Below are 14,358 nucleotides of genomic sequence, written 5' to 3' on the forward strand. Positions count from 1 at the left end.
TCTGTTCGAGAGGGGGACAACCACAGGGGATTCCTGCACTGACTGCCTGCCCTTTCTGGTGGTCACCCATTTCTCTGCCTGCACCTTGGGTGTGACCACACTTACATAACTGCGATCTATGACGCTTTCCGCCACCTGCATGCTCCTAAGTGCATCCAATTGCTGCTCCAACCGAACCATGCGGTCTGTGAGGAGCTGCAGTTGGGTGCACTTTCTGCAGATGAAGCCATCCAGGACGCTGGAAGCCTCCCGGACCTGCCACAATGGTGGTATCCATGTCGATGATCTGGCACGTCTTGCAGAGAATGCCATGGTAGGGTTGTGTGGGGTCATGGTCGCTGTTCTGAAGGCTGGGTATTTGCTGCAAACAATGGTTTGTTTGAGGTTGCGAGGTTGTTTGAAGGCAAGTAGTGGGGGTGTGGGGATGACCTTGGCAAGATGTTCGTCTTCCATGATGATGTGTTGAAGGCTGCGAAGAAGATGTCGTACTTTCTCCGCTCCGGGGAAGTACTGGATGACGAAAGATTGTCGGTTGTGTCCCGTGTTTGTCTTCTGAGGAGGTCAGTGCGCTTTTTGCTGTGGCGCGTTGGAACTGTTGTTCGATGAGTTGAGCGCCATATCCCATTCGTACGAGGGCATCTTCTTCGCAGCCTTCAACACGTCGTCGATTTGACACTTTTGTCAAATAACTTTGGCGTGGAATGTCTGTACAGTACTTCACACCAGAAAATTGGTGACACATGATTAGCTGAATTTGAGAGATACTGTAATTGAAGGTTATTTTATCAAAGGCACATGTTCTGCAAAAGTCATTATTTCTTTAGTATTGCTAATCCTATTCATACGACCAAATGAAGGTAGATAATTATAATAATATAATCGAAAATGTTCATTCCAGAGTCACTGAATGTTAAAAAGCACTAACTTTCCAACCAACATACATCACGGCCTGGATTCTCCGTTTGGAGACTAAGTTCTCCCATCAGCGGAGAATCGGGACTGGTCCTGCTGGTTCTAGCAGCAGCGCCCAGGTGTGAGTCTCTCTCTTTAACCATGCATGGGGAAGAGCTCGCCGGATTCTGTCGGAATCCTGGTATCGGGCCATCATTTTGAGTATGTGGCCCAATCCCAAGGTCCAGCAGCGGGCCCCCTCTCCCCCACAAAGCTAATCCTGTTCCCACCCCCTGCTGACAAGGATGGGATCCTCCCCCCATCACAGGAATAATGGGTCACCCCCAAACCACAGCATGCATGCATTAGGGTGACTCAAACCGCAAACAAACCCCAGCACCCGCATCAGAGACCCCCCCCATCAGAGACCCCCCCCCCATTAGAGACACCCACCAGTCACCCCCATCAGAGACCCCCATCAGTCATCTCTGTCTGAAAGCTGAAGAGCAGTCCAGGCAGTAGTGAAAGATCATTGCATTTTCACTTACCCTTCCCTAATATAAGAACTAGGAGCAGGAGTAGGCCATCTGGCCCTTTGAGCCTGTTCCGCCATTCAATCAGATCATGGCTGATATTTTGTGGACTCAGCTCCACTTTTCCGCCCAAACACCATAACCCTTTATTCCTTTATTCTTCAAAAAACTATCTATCTTTATCTTAAAAACATTTAATGAAGGAACCTCAACTGCTTCACTGGGCAGGGGATTCCATAGATTCACAACCCTTTGGGTGAAAAGTTCCTCCTGAGCTCAGTCCTAAATCTCCTTCCCCTTATTTTGAGGCTATGCCCCCTAGTTGTGCTTTCACCCGCCAATGGAAACAATCTTCCTGCATCTATCCTATCTATTCCTTTCATAGTTTTATATGTTTCTATAAGGTCCCCCCGTATCCTTCTGAATTCCAACAAGTACAGTCCCAGTCTACTCAGCCTCTCCTCGTAATCCAACCCCCTCAACTCTGGGATTAACCTAGTGAATCTCCTCTGCACACCCTCCAGTGCCAGTACGTCCTTTCTCAGGTAAGGAGACCAAAACTGAGCACAATACTCCAGGTGTGGCCTTACTAACACCTTATACCGTTGCAGCATAACCTCCCTAGTCTTAAACTCCATCCCTCTAGCAATGAAGGACAAAACTCCATTTGCCTTCTTAATCACCTGTTGCACCTGTAAACCAACATTTTGCGACTCATGCACCAGGACACCCAGGTCCCTCTGCACAGCAACATGTTTTAATATTTTATCATTTAGATAATAATCCCTTTTGTTGTTATTCCTACCAAAATGGATAACCTCACATTTGTCAACATTTTATTCCATCTGCCAGAACTTAGCCCATTCGATTAAACTATCCAAATCCCTCTGCAGACTTCCAGTATCCTCTGCACTTTTTGCTTTACCACTTAGTGTCGTCTGCAAACTTGGACACTTTGCAGTTGGTCCCCAACTCCAAATCATCTCTATAAATTGTGAACCATTGTGGGCCCAACACTGGTCCCTGAGGGACACCACTAGCTACTGATTGCCAACCAGAGAAACACCCATTAATCCCCAGTCTTTGCTTTCTATTAATTAACCAATCCTCTATCCATGTTACGACTTTACCCTTAATGCCATGCATCCTTATCTTATGCAGCAGCCTTTTGTGTGGCATCTTGTAAAAGCTTATCTGCCGCACTGGTAATGTCCTCAAAAAATTCCACTAAATTAGTTAGGCAAAACCTACCCTTTATGAACCCATGCTGCGTCTGTCCAATGGGACAATTTCCATCCAGATGGCTCGCTATTTCTTCCTCCATGATAGATTCCAGCATCTTCCCTACTACCGAAGTTAAGCTAACTGGCCTAAAATTACCGGCTTTCTGCCTACCTCCTTTTTTAAACAGTGGTGTCACGTTTACCATTTTCCAATCCGCCGGGACCACTCAAGAGTCAAGTGAATTTTGGTAAATTATCAGGAGTGCATTTGCAATTTCCCTAGCCAGCTCTTTTTGTACCCTGGGTTGCATTCCATCAGGGCCAGAAGACTTGTCTACCTTTAGCCCCATTAGCTTGCCCATCACTACCTCCTTAGTGATAACACGCGTCTCAAGATCCTCACCTGTCATAGCCTCATTTCCATCAGTCACTGGCATGTTATTTGTGTCCTCCACTGTGAAGATCGACCCAAAAAAACCTGTTCAGTTCCTCAGCCATTTCCTCATCGCCCATTATATCTCCCTTCTCATCCTCTAAAGAACCAATATTTACCTGAGCCACTCTTTTTTGTTTTATATATTTGTAGAAACTTTAACTATCTGTTTTTATATTTTGAGCAAGTTTACTCTCATATCTGCCGCCTCAGACAGAAGTGTTTAAACCATCAGAGACTTCCTTGAAAACCAAGTACACTTGAAAAGGCTACAATTCCCCTGACAGCCTTTGAAATGCAAAACTCTCATTTAACTTCTCACAGTAATATATTGCAATAGCCAGTGATTAACAGTTCTATTAGTCCGGAGACAGGTGTTTGGTGGATTGTTTATCTATCTTTCCCTTCATGCATGAATGTATCTCAATTACCCTGCTTTGATGCTAACCACAATGTTTATAATCATGCTTTCTGTGATTGACAGCTCCTCACATCAAATGTAGCACTTCGGATGTCCAACCAACTCATGGCCTCTGGCTACTCCAGGAGCACCAAGCAGGAACAGTGAATTGCAGTTAACAATTTATACTTCACTCAGCAGGACAAGCGGAAGCATATATATATACACAATGGTTTTGATGAAAACTATGGTTGCAGAACTTTTCTGGGTGAGTTTTGCAAACATCTAAGATGTGGCTTTGCTGAATTGTGTTGGCTGGTGTGCATAAAGAAGTTCTGCAGGTGACAACATGTCAATAACAGGAAAGAGAAATATTCTGTTGTCAGTTGTGACGGTGAATAAATGGCCTTCTGTAGCAGTGTGGAATAAGTGTGCCTTTCAGCAGGAAAAAGTTTTGATCCACATCCTCTTCACGGTTCTGTACTTATCTTGCTTAGGTAAATGCAGGTGGAAGCACCTGTCTGTGTTCTCAGGTTGTTATGACACCCTGGGCTAGTGCACGGTCAATTCCAGTCCCATTTGACCCTGAGTTGTAACACGGCTGAAATTAACATTTATTTTAAAATACCTGAGGTCTTTCAATGCCCGATAACTACAGTCACCAGGTTTGTAAATTTAAACACAATTAACTTTTTATTATTAACAGTAACTATAATTAAATTGTAAGAAGTCTTACAACACCAGGTTCAAGTCCAACAGGTTTGTTTGGAGTCACAAAATCTTTACAGGTCCAGCCTCTGATCTTTGGGCAAGAGTTCTCCAAGGCGGCCTTCCAGATGCGCGACAACGCAGAATCACCATGCAGAAACTGATAGCCAAGTTCCGCATGCATGAGTACGGCCTCAACTGGGACCTTGGATTCGTGTCCCATTAGATTCACCCCCCCACCATCTGACCTGGGCTTGCAAAATCCTACCAACTGTCCTGACTTGAGACAATTCACACCTCTTTAACCTGTGATTACCCTTCTCTCCAGTTGCACCGTCTGAACCTGTAAAGATTTAATTACCTGCAAAGACCCGCATTCAAAGTATCATCTTGCATCATTGACTTTGTCTATATATTAGTTTGTGGAACCCACCTCTTCACTCATCTGATGAAGAAGCTATGCTCCGAGAGCTAGTGACTCCAAACAAACCTGTTGGACTTTAACCTGGTGTTGTAAGACTTCTTACTGTGCCCACCCCAGTCTAATGCTGGCATCTCCACATTATAATGAAATAGGCAACAAATGCATCTGGTTTACTACTATCTAATCTCTAACACCCTCCCCCCCCCCCCCACCTTAACTTGCCACACCCTTTACACACACATACAGAGAAACAAACACAGAGGGGAAAGAGGGGTGTAAAATAATGATGAAAGTAAAAGGATAAGAGTCTTTGTTTCAGATAGACATCTTCCAGTTAGTTTCATTCTTCATCTAGGCTTTCTGGTGAATGTTATCTCTTCTTTCAGCATTCAATGGGTTTCACTGTAGACTCACAGAAATAGCAGGCAGCTATCATTTGACAGAGAAAGAAAGTGACAGCTTAGTTTTTCAGAGTCTAAAGGCTTCAGCCTTCAGACAGTAGGCAGCAGAGGAGAGGGAGAGAACTATGTCCACCTTGAGGGTTCAGTGGCTTCTGGGTTCTCCAAAGCTCCCCACCTGGCCGGACCGAATCACTGTCTGTTGCCAGGTAGAATACTGTCCCTGGCCAATCCACTGGCCACCAACTAACCAATAAATCTTTCCAATCTGCTGGATGCCATAATGTCTGGCCTCTTCTGCCCAAGATGCAAAACTTTATATTACAGTGTACTATTTTGCACGTTTTGAATTCCTCACTTCCTCTGCTCGACTTAGAAGTGTCTCCATTAATGATCCATAGACCAAAAATGATAAAGACAAAATAGAAGGAATAGGGAATCAGGGAATCAACAGGACGTGCCCTTACAAGGTGTTGAGGTGAGGTATCAACAAATATGTAGCATACTCATGCACTGCAGCCTCACTAGTCTATCTTGCTCCTCTTTATATATTTACATTTTTAAAAATTCATTTTTTTACAGGATGTTGGCTTCGCTGGCCACGCCAGCATTTGTTGCCCATCCCTAATTGCCTATGATAAGATGATGGTGAGCTGCCTTCTTGAATCGCTGCAGTCCATATGGTGTAGGTCCACCCACTGTGCTGTTAGGGAGCGAGTTCCAAGATTTTGACTCAGAGACAGTGAAGGAATGGAGATATATTTCCAAGACAGGATAGTGAGTGACTTGGAGGGGAACTTCTAGGTGGTGATGTTCCTATTTATCTGCTGCCCTTGTCCTTCTAGATGGTAGTGATTGTGGGTTTGGAAGATGCTGCCTAAGGAGACTTGGTGAGTTCCTGCAGTGCATCTTGTAGATTGTACACTGGCTGCTACTTCGGTGGTTGCTGCACCATCAATTGGACACGAGGCGAAGATGCAATCCAAACAAAAGGCTTTAATACACAAGATGTGTGCCCAACAACAGACGTTCAGAAGAATGGCCGACTGCCGGGGAACACGGGTTCTTATATCCTGAGAGGCACATGACTTACCTGGGCCAATGGGAAGCGAGTCCTCTGCACCAATGGCAGCTCACCTCTGAAGGTACCGTAATACCCCCAGTCATACTACCACATTCACCCCTTGTTGAAAAGGAAGCCGGTGGGGGGGGTGTCCCGTGAGTACGTGAGGCTGGTAGTATGACTAGAGATGTTTACCGTGCCGTTGCATCGATGGCTGCCCACTGACCGGTAACCACTATTCAAGAGGAGAACAGAACAATAACTATGTACAGTGTGCAATAATCAGGGGGAAAAAAATGGGTGAACAGTTAAAGAACAGAAAAATCACAAGAATCCATCCGCAGCCAGAAGTCCACCCCAAGTCCACCCGTAGGTCACATCGATTCAATCAGTCAAGTGGGCGCCCACGATGTCCTGCTTGACCTGCGTAGTGGTGCCGGTGACGTCGGAGCGGTGGTCATCCGTGACTCCAGGAGCGATGATCTTGTCGGAGCGGTGGTCGTCCGTGACTCCGGGAGCGATGATCTTGTTTCTGTGTCCATACCCCTAGTTGGAGCTAGCGGGGGCCAGGCCAGGGGAGGGGGTCCCTGTCCGCTGAGCTGTGGGTGCGTTGTTGCTGGGGGCAGTGGGTGTCGAGTGGGGAGGGTGGCTGGTGCTGGGGGGTGTGACCTTGATCCGGCGGGTGCCAGGTCCCGGAGGGATACCGTGTCCTGTCGGCCGTCGGGATACTCCACATGCGCGTACTGCGGGTTCGCGTGGAGTAGCTGGACTCTTTCGACCAACGGGTCCGACTTGTGCACCCGCATGTGTTTCCGGAGCAGAATGGGCCCGGGGGTAGCCAGCCAGGTCGGGAGCGGGGTCCCTGAGGAAGACTTCCTGGGAAAAACATGAAGACGTGAGGCGTTTGGTTAGTGGCGGTACAGAGAAGTGACCGGATGGAGTGGAGGGCGTCTGGGAGGACCTCTTGCCAGTGGGAGACTGGGAGATTTCTGGACCGTAGGGCCAGCAGGACGGTCTTCCAGACCGTACCGTTCTCCCTCTCGACCTGCCCGTTACCCCGGGGGTTGTAACTGGTCGTCCTGCTGGAGGCGATGCCCCTGCTGAGCAGGAATTGACGCAGCTCGTCGCTCATAAAGGAGGACCCCCGATCGCTATGAATGTATGCGGGGTAACCGAACAGGGAGAAAATGGTATGCAGGGCTTTGATGATGGTAGTTGTGGTCATGTCGGGGCAGGGGATGGCAAATGGGAAGCGGGAGTACTCGTCAATCATTGAGGAAGTACGTGTTGCGGTTGTTGGAGGGGAGAGGACCCTTGAAGTCCACGCTGAGGCGTTCAAAGGGGCGAGAAGCCTTTATCAGGTGCGTTCGTTCAGGGCGGTCGAAGTGCGGCTTGCACTCCGCGCAGATGTGGCAGTCCCGAGTGACTGGCCTAACCTCCTCAATGGAGTAGGGCAGGTTGCGGGTCTTTATGAAATGGAAAAAGCGGGTGACCCCGGGTGGCAGAGGTCCGCGTGGAGGGTTCGGAGGCGGTCCACTTGTGCGTTGGCACAGGTCCCGCGGGACAGGGCATCGGGAGGCTCGTTCAGCTTCCCAGGACGATACAAGACGTCGTAGTTGTACGTGGACAACTCAATCCCCCACCGCAAGATTTTATCATTCTTTATCATGCCCCTCTGTGCATTATCGAACATGAAAACTACTGACCGTTGGTCTGTGAGGAGGGTAAACCTCCTGCCGGCCAGATAGTGCCTCCAATGTCGCACAGCTTCAACTATGGCCCGTGCTTCCTTCTCGACTGAGGAATGTCGGATTTCGGAAGCGTGGAGGGTCCGGGAGAAGAAAGCCACGGGTCTGCCCACTTGGTTGAGGGTGGCCGCCAGAGCAACATCAGACGCGTCGCTCTCGAGCTGAAAAGGGAGGGACTCGTCGATAGCGCGCATCGTGGCCTTTGCAATGTCTGCTTTGATGCGACTAAAGGCCTTGAGGGCCTCCATCATTTTCATTTCATTTCATTTCATTTTCATCGACAGGGGGAACGTGGCTGATTGGATGAGGGGACGGGCTTTGTCTGCGTAATTGGGGACCCATTGCGCGTAATACGAAAAGAAGCCCAAACAGCGCTCGAGGGCTTTGGGGGAGTGGGGGAGGGTGAGCTCCATCAGGGGGGCGCATGCGTTCGGGGTCGGGGCCTATCACTCCATTCCGCACTACGTAGCCGAGGATGGCTAGACGGTCGGTGCTAAACACGCACTTATCCTTATTGTAGGTCAGGTTAAGGAGTTTTGCGGTACGGAGGAATTTGCGGAGGTTGACGTCGTGGTCCTGCTGGTCGTGGCCGCAGATGGTGACATTATCGAGATACGGGAAGGTTGCCCGTAAATCGTGTTGGTCGACCATTCGGTCCATCTCCCTTTGGAAGACCGAGACCCCATTCATGACACCGAAAGGAACCCTTAAAAAGTGGTAGAGTCGCCCATCCGCTTCGAACGCAATGTACTTTCGGTCACTCGTGCGGATGGGGAGCTGGTGGTAGGCGGACTTAAGGTCCACCATGGAAAAAACCTTGTACTGCGCAATCCTGTTAACCAGGTCGGAGATACGTGGGAGAGGATACGCGTCCATCTGCGTAAATCGGTTGATGGTCAGACTGTAGTCTATGACCATCCGATTTTTCTCCCCGGTCTTAACCACCAGCACTTGTGCTCGCCAGGGGCTGTTGCTCACCTCGATAACCCCCTCCTTCAGGAGCCTTTTGGACTTCGGACCTGACGAAGATCCGGTCCTGGGCACCGTACCGTCTGCTCCTGGTGGCGACGGGTTTGCAATCCAGGGTGAGGTTTGCAAACAAGGATGGGGGATCGACCTCGAGGGATGTGAGGCTGCAGACAGTAAGTGGGGGGGCATAGTGCTGCCGAATTTGAAAGTTGAGCTCTGGAGGTTGCACTGGAAATCTAACCCCAGGAGTGCTGCCGCGCAGAGGTGGGGAAGAGCTTATAATTTTTAAACACCCTCCCCTGGACCGTGAGGTCCGCTCTGCAGCACCCTGTGATCTGGACCGAGTGCGAACCGGAGGCCAGAGCGATTCTTTGTCTAACCGGATGAACGGGAAGTGCGCAGCGTCTTACCGTGGCAGGGTGGACGAAACTTTCCGTGCTCCCGGAGTCCAACAGACAGCTCGTTTCATGACTGTTGAGGAAAATCTTCATGGTCGCCGTGGAAAGCTTGCGGGGCCGTGACTGATCCAACGTTACTGAGGCGAGTCGAGGCAGGAACTCAGAGTCGTCATCCGGCAGCGAGTGGTCACTTGCGGGGTCCTCGGTGCCGATCCAAGATGGCGGCGCCCGTCGGCCGCACATGGTGGGGGTTGAACAAAATGGCGGCGCCCGGTGGTCACTCGTGGCGGTGGGGGGAGCGAGGTCCGCGGGCCGCTCGGGGCGCGTAAGGAGCGCGGGGGGGGGGAAACCGCGGTCGCTGCTCGGGACAGCAGCGACTGCCTTGGACTGGCAAACAGTCGCGTAATGGCCCTTTTTGCCGCAGCCCTTACAGGTTGCGGCGCGGGCCGGGCAGCGCTGGCGGGGGTGCTTGGCCTGGCCGCAAAAATAGCAGCGGTGCCCCGTGGGTTTATCGGGGCGCCCTGCGGCGCAGGCCTGGGGGGGGGGTCAGAGTCTGCGGAGGTGAGGGGGGTCGTGTTCCATGCCGCCCAGGGAGCCGCCGCGCGGTCGGGAGCGTACCCGCGGGCGTTGCGGTTCGCGATATCGAGAGAGGAGGCGAGGGCCCGCGCCTCAGCGAGGCTTAAAGTTTCCTTCTCCAAGAGTCTCTGGCGGATCTGGGTAGATTGAATAACCGCCACAAAGGCATCTCGAATTAAAAGTTTGGTGTGCTCTGCCGCAGAAACTTGTGGACAGGCGCAGTTCCTCCCCAGAACAAGGAGGGTCTGGTAGAATTCATCCAAGGACTCATGAGGGAATTGCTGTCTCGTGGCCAGCAAATGCCGTGCGTAGACCTTGTTCACCGGCCGGATGAAATGTCCTTTTAGTCAGTCCATAGCTGCGTCGAAGTCTGGTTCGTCCTCTATGAGCGTGTACACGGCAGTGCCCATGCACGGGTGGAGGATATGAAGTTTTTGTTCCCTCGACAGGCTGCTTTCAGCTGTGCTTAAATAACTGTTAAAACACGCCAGCCAGTGTTTAAATGCAGCTGTTGCATTTGCTGCGTGCGGGCTGAGTCGAAGGCACTCCGGCTTGATACAAAGCTCCATCTTTTTAATACTTGTGTATTAAATTGATGCACCAGCAATTGGACACGAGGCGAAGATGCGATCCAAACAAAAGGCTTTAATACACAAGATGTGTGCCCGACAGCAGACGTACAGAAGAATGGCCGACTGCCGGGGAACACGGGTTCTTATATCCTGAGAGGCACATGACTTACCTGGGCCAATGGGCAGCGAGTCCTCTGCACCAATGGCAGCTCACCTCTGAAGGTACCGTAATACCCTCAGTCATACTACCACAGTGGTGAAGGGAGTGAATATTTGTGGAAGGGGGAGCAAGTGGGCTGCTTTGTCCTGGATGGTGTCGAGCTTCTTGAGTGTTGTTGGAGCTGCACCCATCCAGGCAAGTGGAGTATTCCATCACACTCCTGACTTGTGCCTTGTAGGTAGTGACAGGCTTTGGGGTTTCGGTTTAGCACACTGGGCTAAATCGCTGGCTTTTAATGCAGACCAAGGCAGGCCAGCAGCACGGTTCGAATCCCGTACCAGCCTCCCCGAACAGGCACCGGAATGTGGCGACTAGGGGCTTTTCACAGTAACTTCATTGAAGCCTACTCGCGATTTTCATTTCATTTCATTCATTCAGGAAATGAGTTACTCGTCATAGGATTCTTAGCCTCTGACCTGCTCTTGTAGCCACAGCATTTACATGGCTAGACCAGTTCAGTTTGTGGTCAATGGTAACTCCCAGGATGTTGGTCGTGGAGGATTCAATGATGGTAATACCGGTGAATATCAAGGGGCGATCGTTTGATCTCTGTTATTGGAGATGGTCATTGCCTGGCACTTGTGTGGTGTGAATGCTTCTTGCCACTTGTCAGCGCAAGCCTGGATATTGTCCCTGTATTTCTGCATTTGGACATGGGCTGCTTCAGTGTCTGAGGAGCCGCGAATGGTGCTGAACATTGCACAGTGACTGTGAACATCCTCACTTCTGACCTTATGATGGAAGGGAGGTCATTGATGAATCAGTTGAAGATGGTTGGGCCTAGGACACTACGCCGAGAAACTCCTGCAGTGATGTCCTGGAGATGAGATGATTGACCTCAAACAACCACAACCATCTTCCTTTGTGCGAGGTGCGATTCCAATCAGCGGAGTGTTTCCTCCCGATACATGTTTGTAGAAATATATGTAGAATAGCATACCCAATTTGCACCCTGTATTAAGAGATTAAAAAGGTTGTGGGGAGGAGGGAAAGCAAACGCACAATTATCAGCATCAATGCAAATGGAAATGTAATTAGCAGGAGCAAAACTTATTAAAATAATTTCAAAATCTGTGGAGAAATTATTAACCTGCAAAGATTTTAAATCTGTATTTGGCTCTTTCAAATGTCTCCTGCAGGCGCAATGGAAAATGGGGTTGTTGCGTCACGTTTTTCCAGCCCTATTCAAATACACATACCCATTTCAGGGTAGGTGAGAAAATACACCAGAACATATTTCTAAGAATTCTATTAGACAATCAAATTACTGACTGGTGCGCAGCACTCCATTTCAAAATGCATTGAAAAGTCCCGTGTCACATTATCTGAATTAGGAAACTGCATCATAAAAGTGTCAATATTCACCTACACACCTGTTATAGTCATTGCTGGCACTGTGATTTATAAAGAAGTGCCACATAACAATAACCCCAAGCACAACACTGTATCCATATTGTTGCTTATCTTAAAATAATTATTTGTGACAGCATGCAGCTGCAAGTGCAGAATAAAGGTTGGTGCAAAGCTTCCCTGAAAGGCATCAGGAATCCAGTTGTTGAAAGCACATGTTTCGTACTCTAAGAGTTTCCGAAATGATTTACAGTCGAAAAACTTTGGACATCAATCCCAAGCTGGCAGGCTGGCAGAATGGCTAAAATGAAGCAATTGCATTTGGAAGCAAGCAAATCAAATTCAATTCTACTTTCCAAATTATGCTATCAGAAATTACAATGTCATTATTTACAACATTATTATAGAGGGCTTTACTGGAGGTGTACAGTATGGTGTTTTATGGATGGCACCACTTACTGCTGTGTCAGCTATAAGCTTTCATAACCCACACTGCAGTGTAACCACTACAGCTGAGTTGGTAGGATTTAAGTGCCAGGTTACAAGTCACATAAGATAAATGCTGTCCAAAACTGCCAGGCGACATCATTAATTGCACAGGAACCGAATGGGTGTAATGCTTACCTACACCTTTGTGAGCATCTATACTCGTAAATTCAATTGTCCCATTGTGACCTTTCTTGGCATCCTCCTTATATTGCTTGTGAGCTCCATTCGGATGGTACCTGAAGGCGAGACCGTAGTCTGCTAGATAAATCTGAAATATTTAAAAGCGATAAGATGAAAGGGATGTTATTTTGACAACAACACGGTTATCCTGTCACATTCTACATCAGAACTGCTGACTCGCTATCAAATCTCTGTTTCCTGCAGAGACACTGCTTTTTCATCCTTCCCAAACCTCTATACCCAAAATCCCAAAGAGCCCTAACAGCTGACAGCGACTAGATCTTTGAAAAAAAATAAATGAATGGTTTCCACCTCAGGTAAAGTCTCTCAACAAAACCGCTGATGGTAAATTAAATTTTCTCCAAATGCAGAAAAGACATGGCTCTGGATTCTCCGCCCTGCCGCGCCACATTTCTGTATTACCCCACCGGCGGGACGCTCCGTTACCATAAATGGGGACCTGGCGGAACATACTTAGGTGGTCTCCCAGAAACTTGGGGGGCCCCAGGGTAGCCGGGCTCTTGGCAGGTTGATACCCTTACTCCCCCGATGCCACCAGGGTGCCCTGGCAGTGCCAGCTGGGTGCCACCCTTGCACTGCCAGGATGCCTAGGTAGCACTGCCAGGTTGGCAGTGTCAAGGAGCCCATGTGGCACTTTGCCCGCACTTTTGATTGGGCAGCCCTGCCCTTATTAGATGGTGTGTGGGGTGTTGATGATTGAGCGATGGGTGGGTCCGGGGGTCACAATGGGGGTCTTATGTGAGGTGCAGGAAATGTGAGGTGCAGGAAATGAGACAAAGTGTCGCCTTGGCGGAGCGTTCCCCGCTGATGCCCGTTAGATAGCGGGATCTTTCTTGGCGCTGTAAGTGCAGGGAAACACTCGGCTAAACGTGCTCGACACGGGACTGTTTCATTTCCTTTAGATCGCGCCCTAGGTGTTTTTTGTAAATATAATAAATCATTCGATAGTAAATGTTCAGGGAGGAGAAGAGTCAGACTGGATTTCTGGCCTCTGGGCAACTCTATGCTGAAATAAATGAAAATAGACAGCAGCAAACAATGAGCTTGCTGATTGAACAGTTTAAAGGCTGGTTTGATCTTGGGGACGATGTTTGAAACTGGTAAAGGAAACAGCAGAGAATGAGACATGGAAAACAATCCTGGGCATGCTAAGAGGCATAATAAGGGTGGGCTTCTCTCCATGCTTTGAACAAAGAACAAAACATAGTATTAGGCACCTTGTATTAAAAGGGACCACTCTAGGTCAATAGAGTTGTGAATAATGAATCCAGGAAAAGGGTATAAACTATAAGGTTTGCAAGGGCTTCAGTTGCAATAGGAGGTGGAGAGAAACTCCCAAGGATTGAACAATAGTGATTTTGACGTAACACTCTTGGGTGGTTTTGGGAGTCTTTAATAAAAAGTAAAGCATTGAAAAGGAAAGGGAAAAAAGTGAAAGAGAAGAGCTGTTTGCACATGCCAGTCTTCCTGACCAAGCTGGCCTGTTACAACTTGTTACGGTTGTATATCTTTGCTGTATATACTCCAATTGGACAGGAGTATATACTCCTGTCATATACTCCAATTAAACGCAACATATGAGAAAGTCTTGTGCCACAGTGGTAGAGACCCTCCCTACCTCTGCTGAGCCAGAAGCTCCAGGTTCGAGACCCACCCCAGGATTTGATCGCCAAGGAAGGTGTGTTCACAACAGGTTAAGTGAGTCAACCTGCAAATCCTTCCAACACACAACTGGCTAGCAGTAAGAGGGGGAGAGACGCCT

At 48.8% G+C, this 14,358-nt stretch overlaps 1 protein-coding gene across 3 annotated transcripts in view; it reads right to left on the minus strand.

Annotated features, from left to right (window-relative positions):
- Positions 1–14,358, minus strand: part of LOC140423806 (serine/threonine-protein kinase VRK1-like) — a 212,140-nt gene that overhangs the window by 143,371 nt on the left and 54,411 nt on the right. For all 3 annotated transcript variants that reach the window (XM_072507813.1, XM_072507814.1, XM_072507815.1), the window contains one exon: positions 12,531–12,663. In XM_072507813.1, coding sequence (XP_072363914.1) covers positions 12,531–12,663 — 133 coding nt within the window. The remainder of the gene's footprint in view (positions 1–12,530; positions 12,664–14,358) is intronic.

This window comes from Scyliorhinus torazame, chromosome 1 (genome assembly GCF_047496885.1).
Source record: "Scyliorhinus torazame isolate Kashiwa2021f chromosome 1, sScyTor2.1, whole genome shotgun sequence".
Taxonomy (NCBI): Eukaryota; Metazoa; Chordata; class Chondrichthyes; order Carcharhiniformes; family Scyliorhinidae; genus Scyliorhinus; species Scyliorhinus torazame.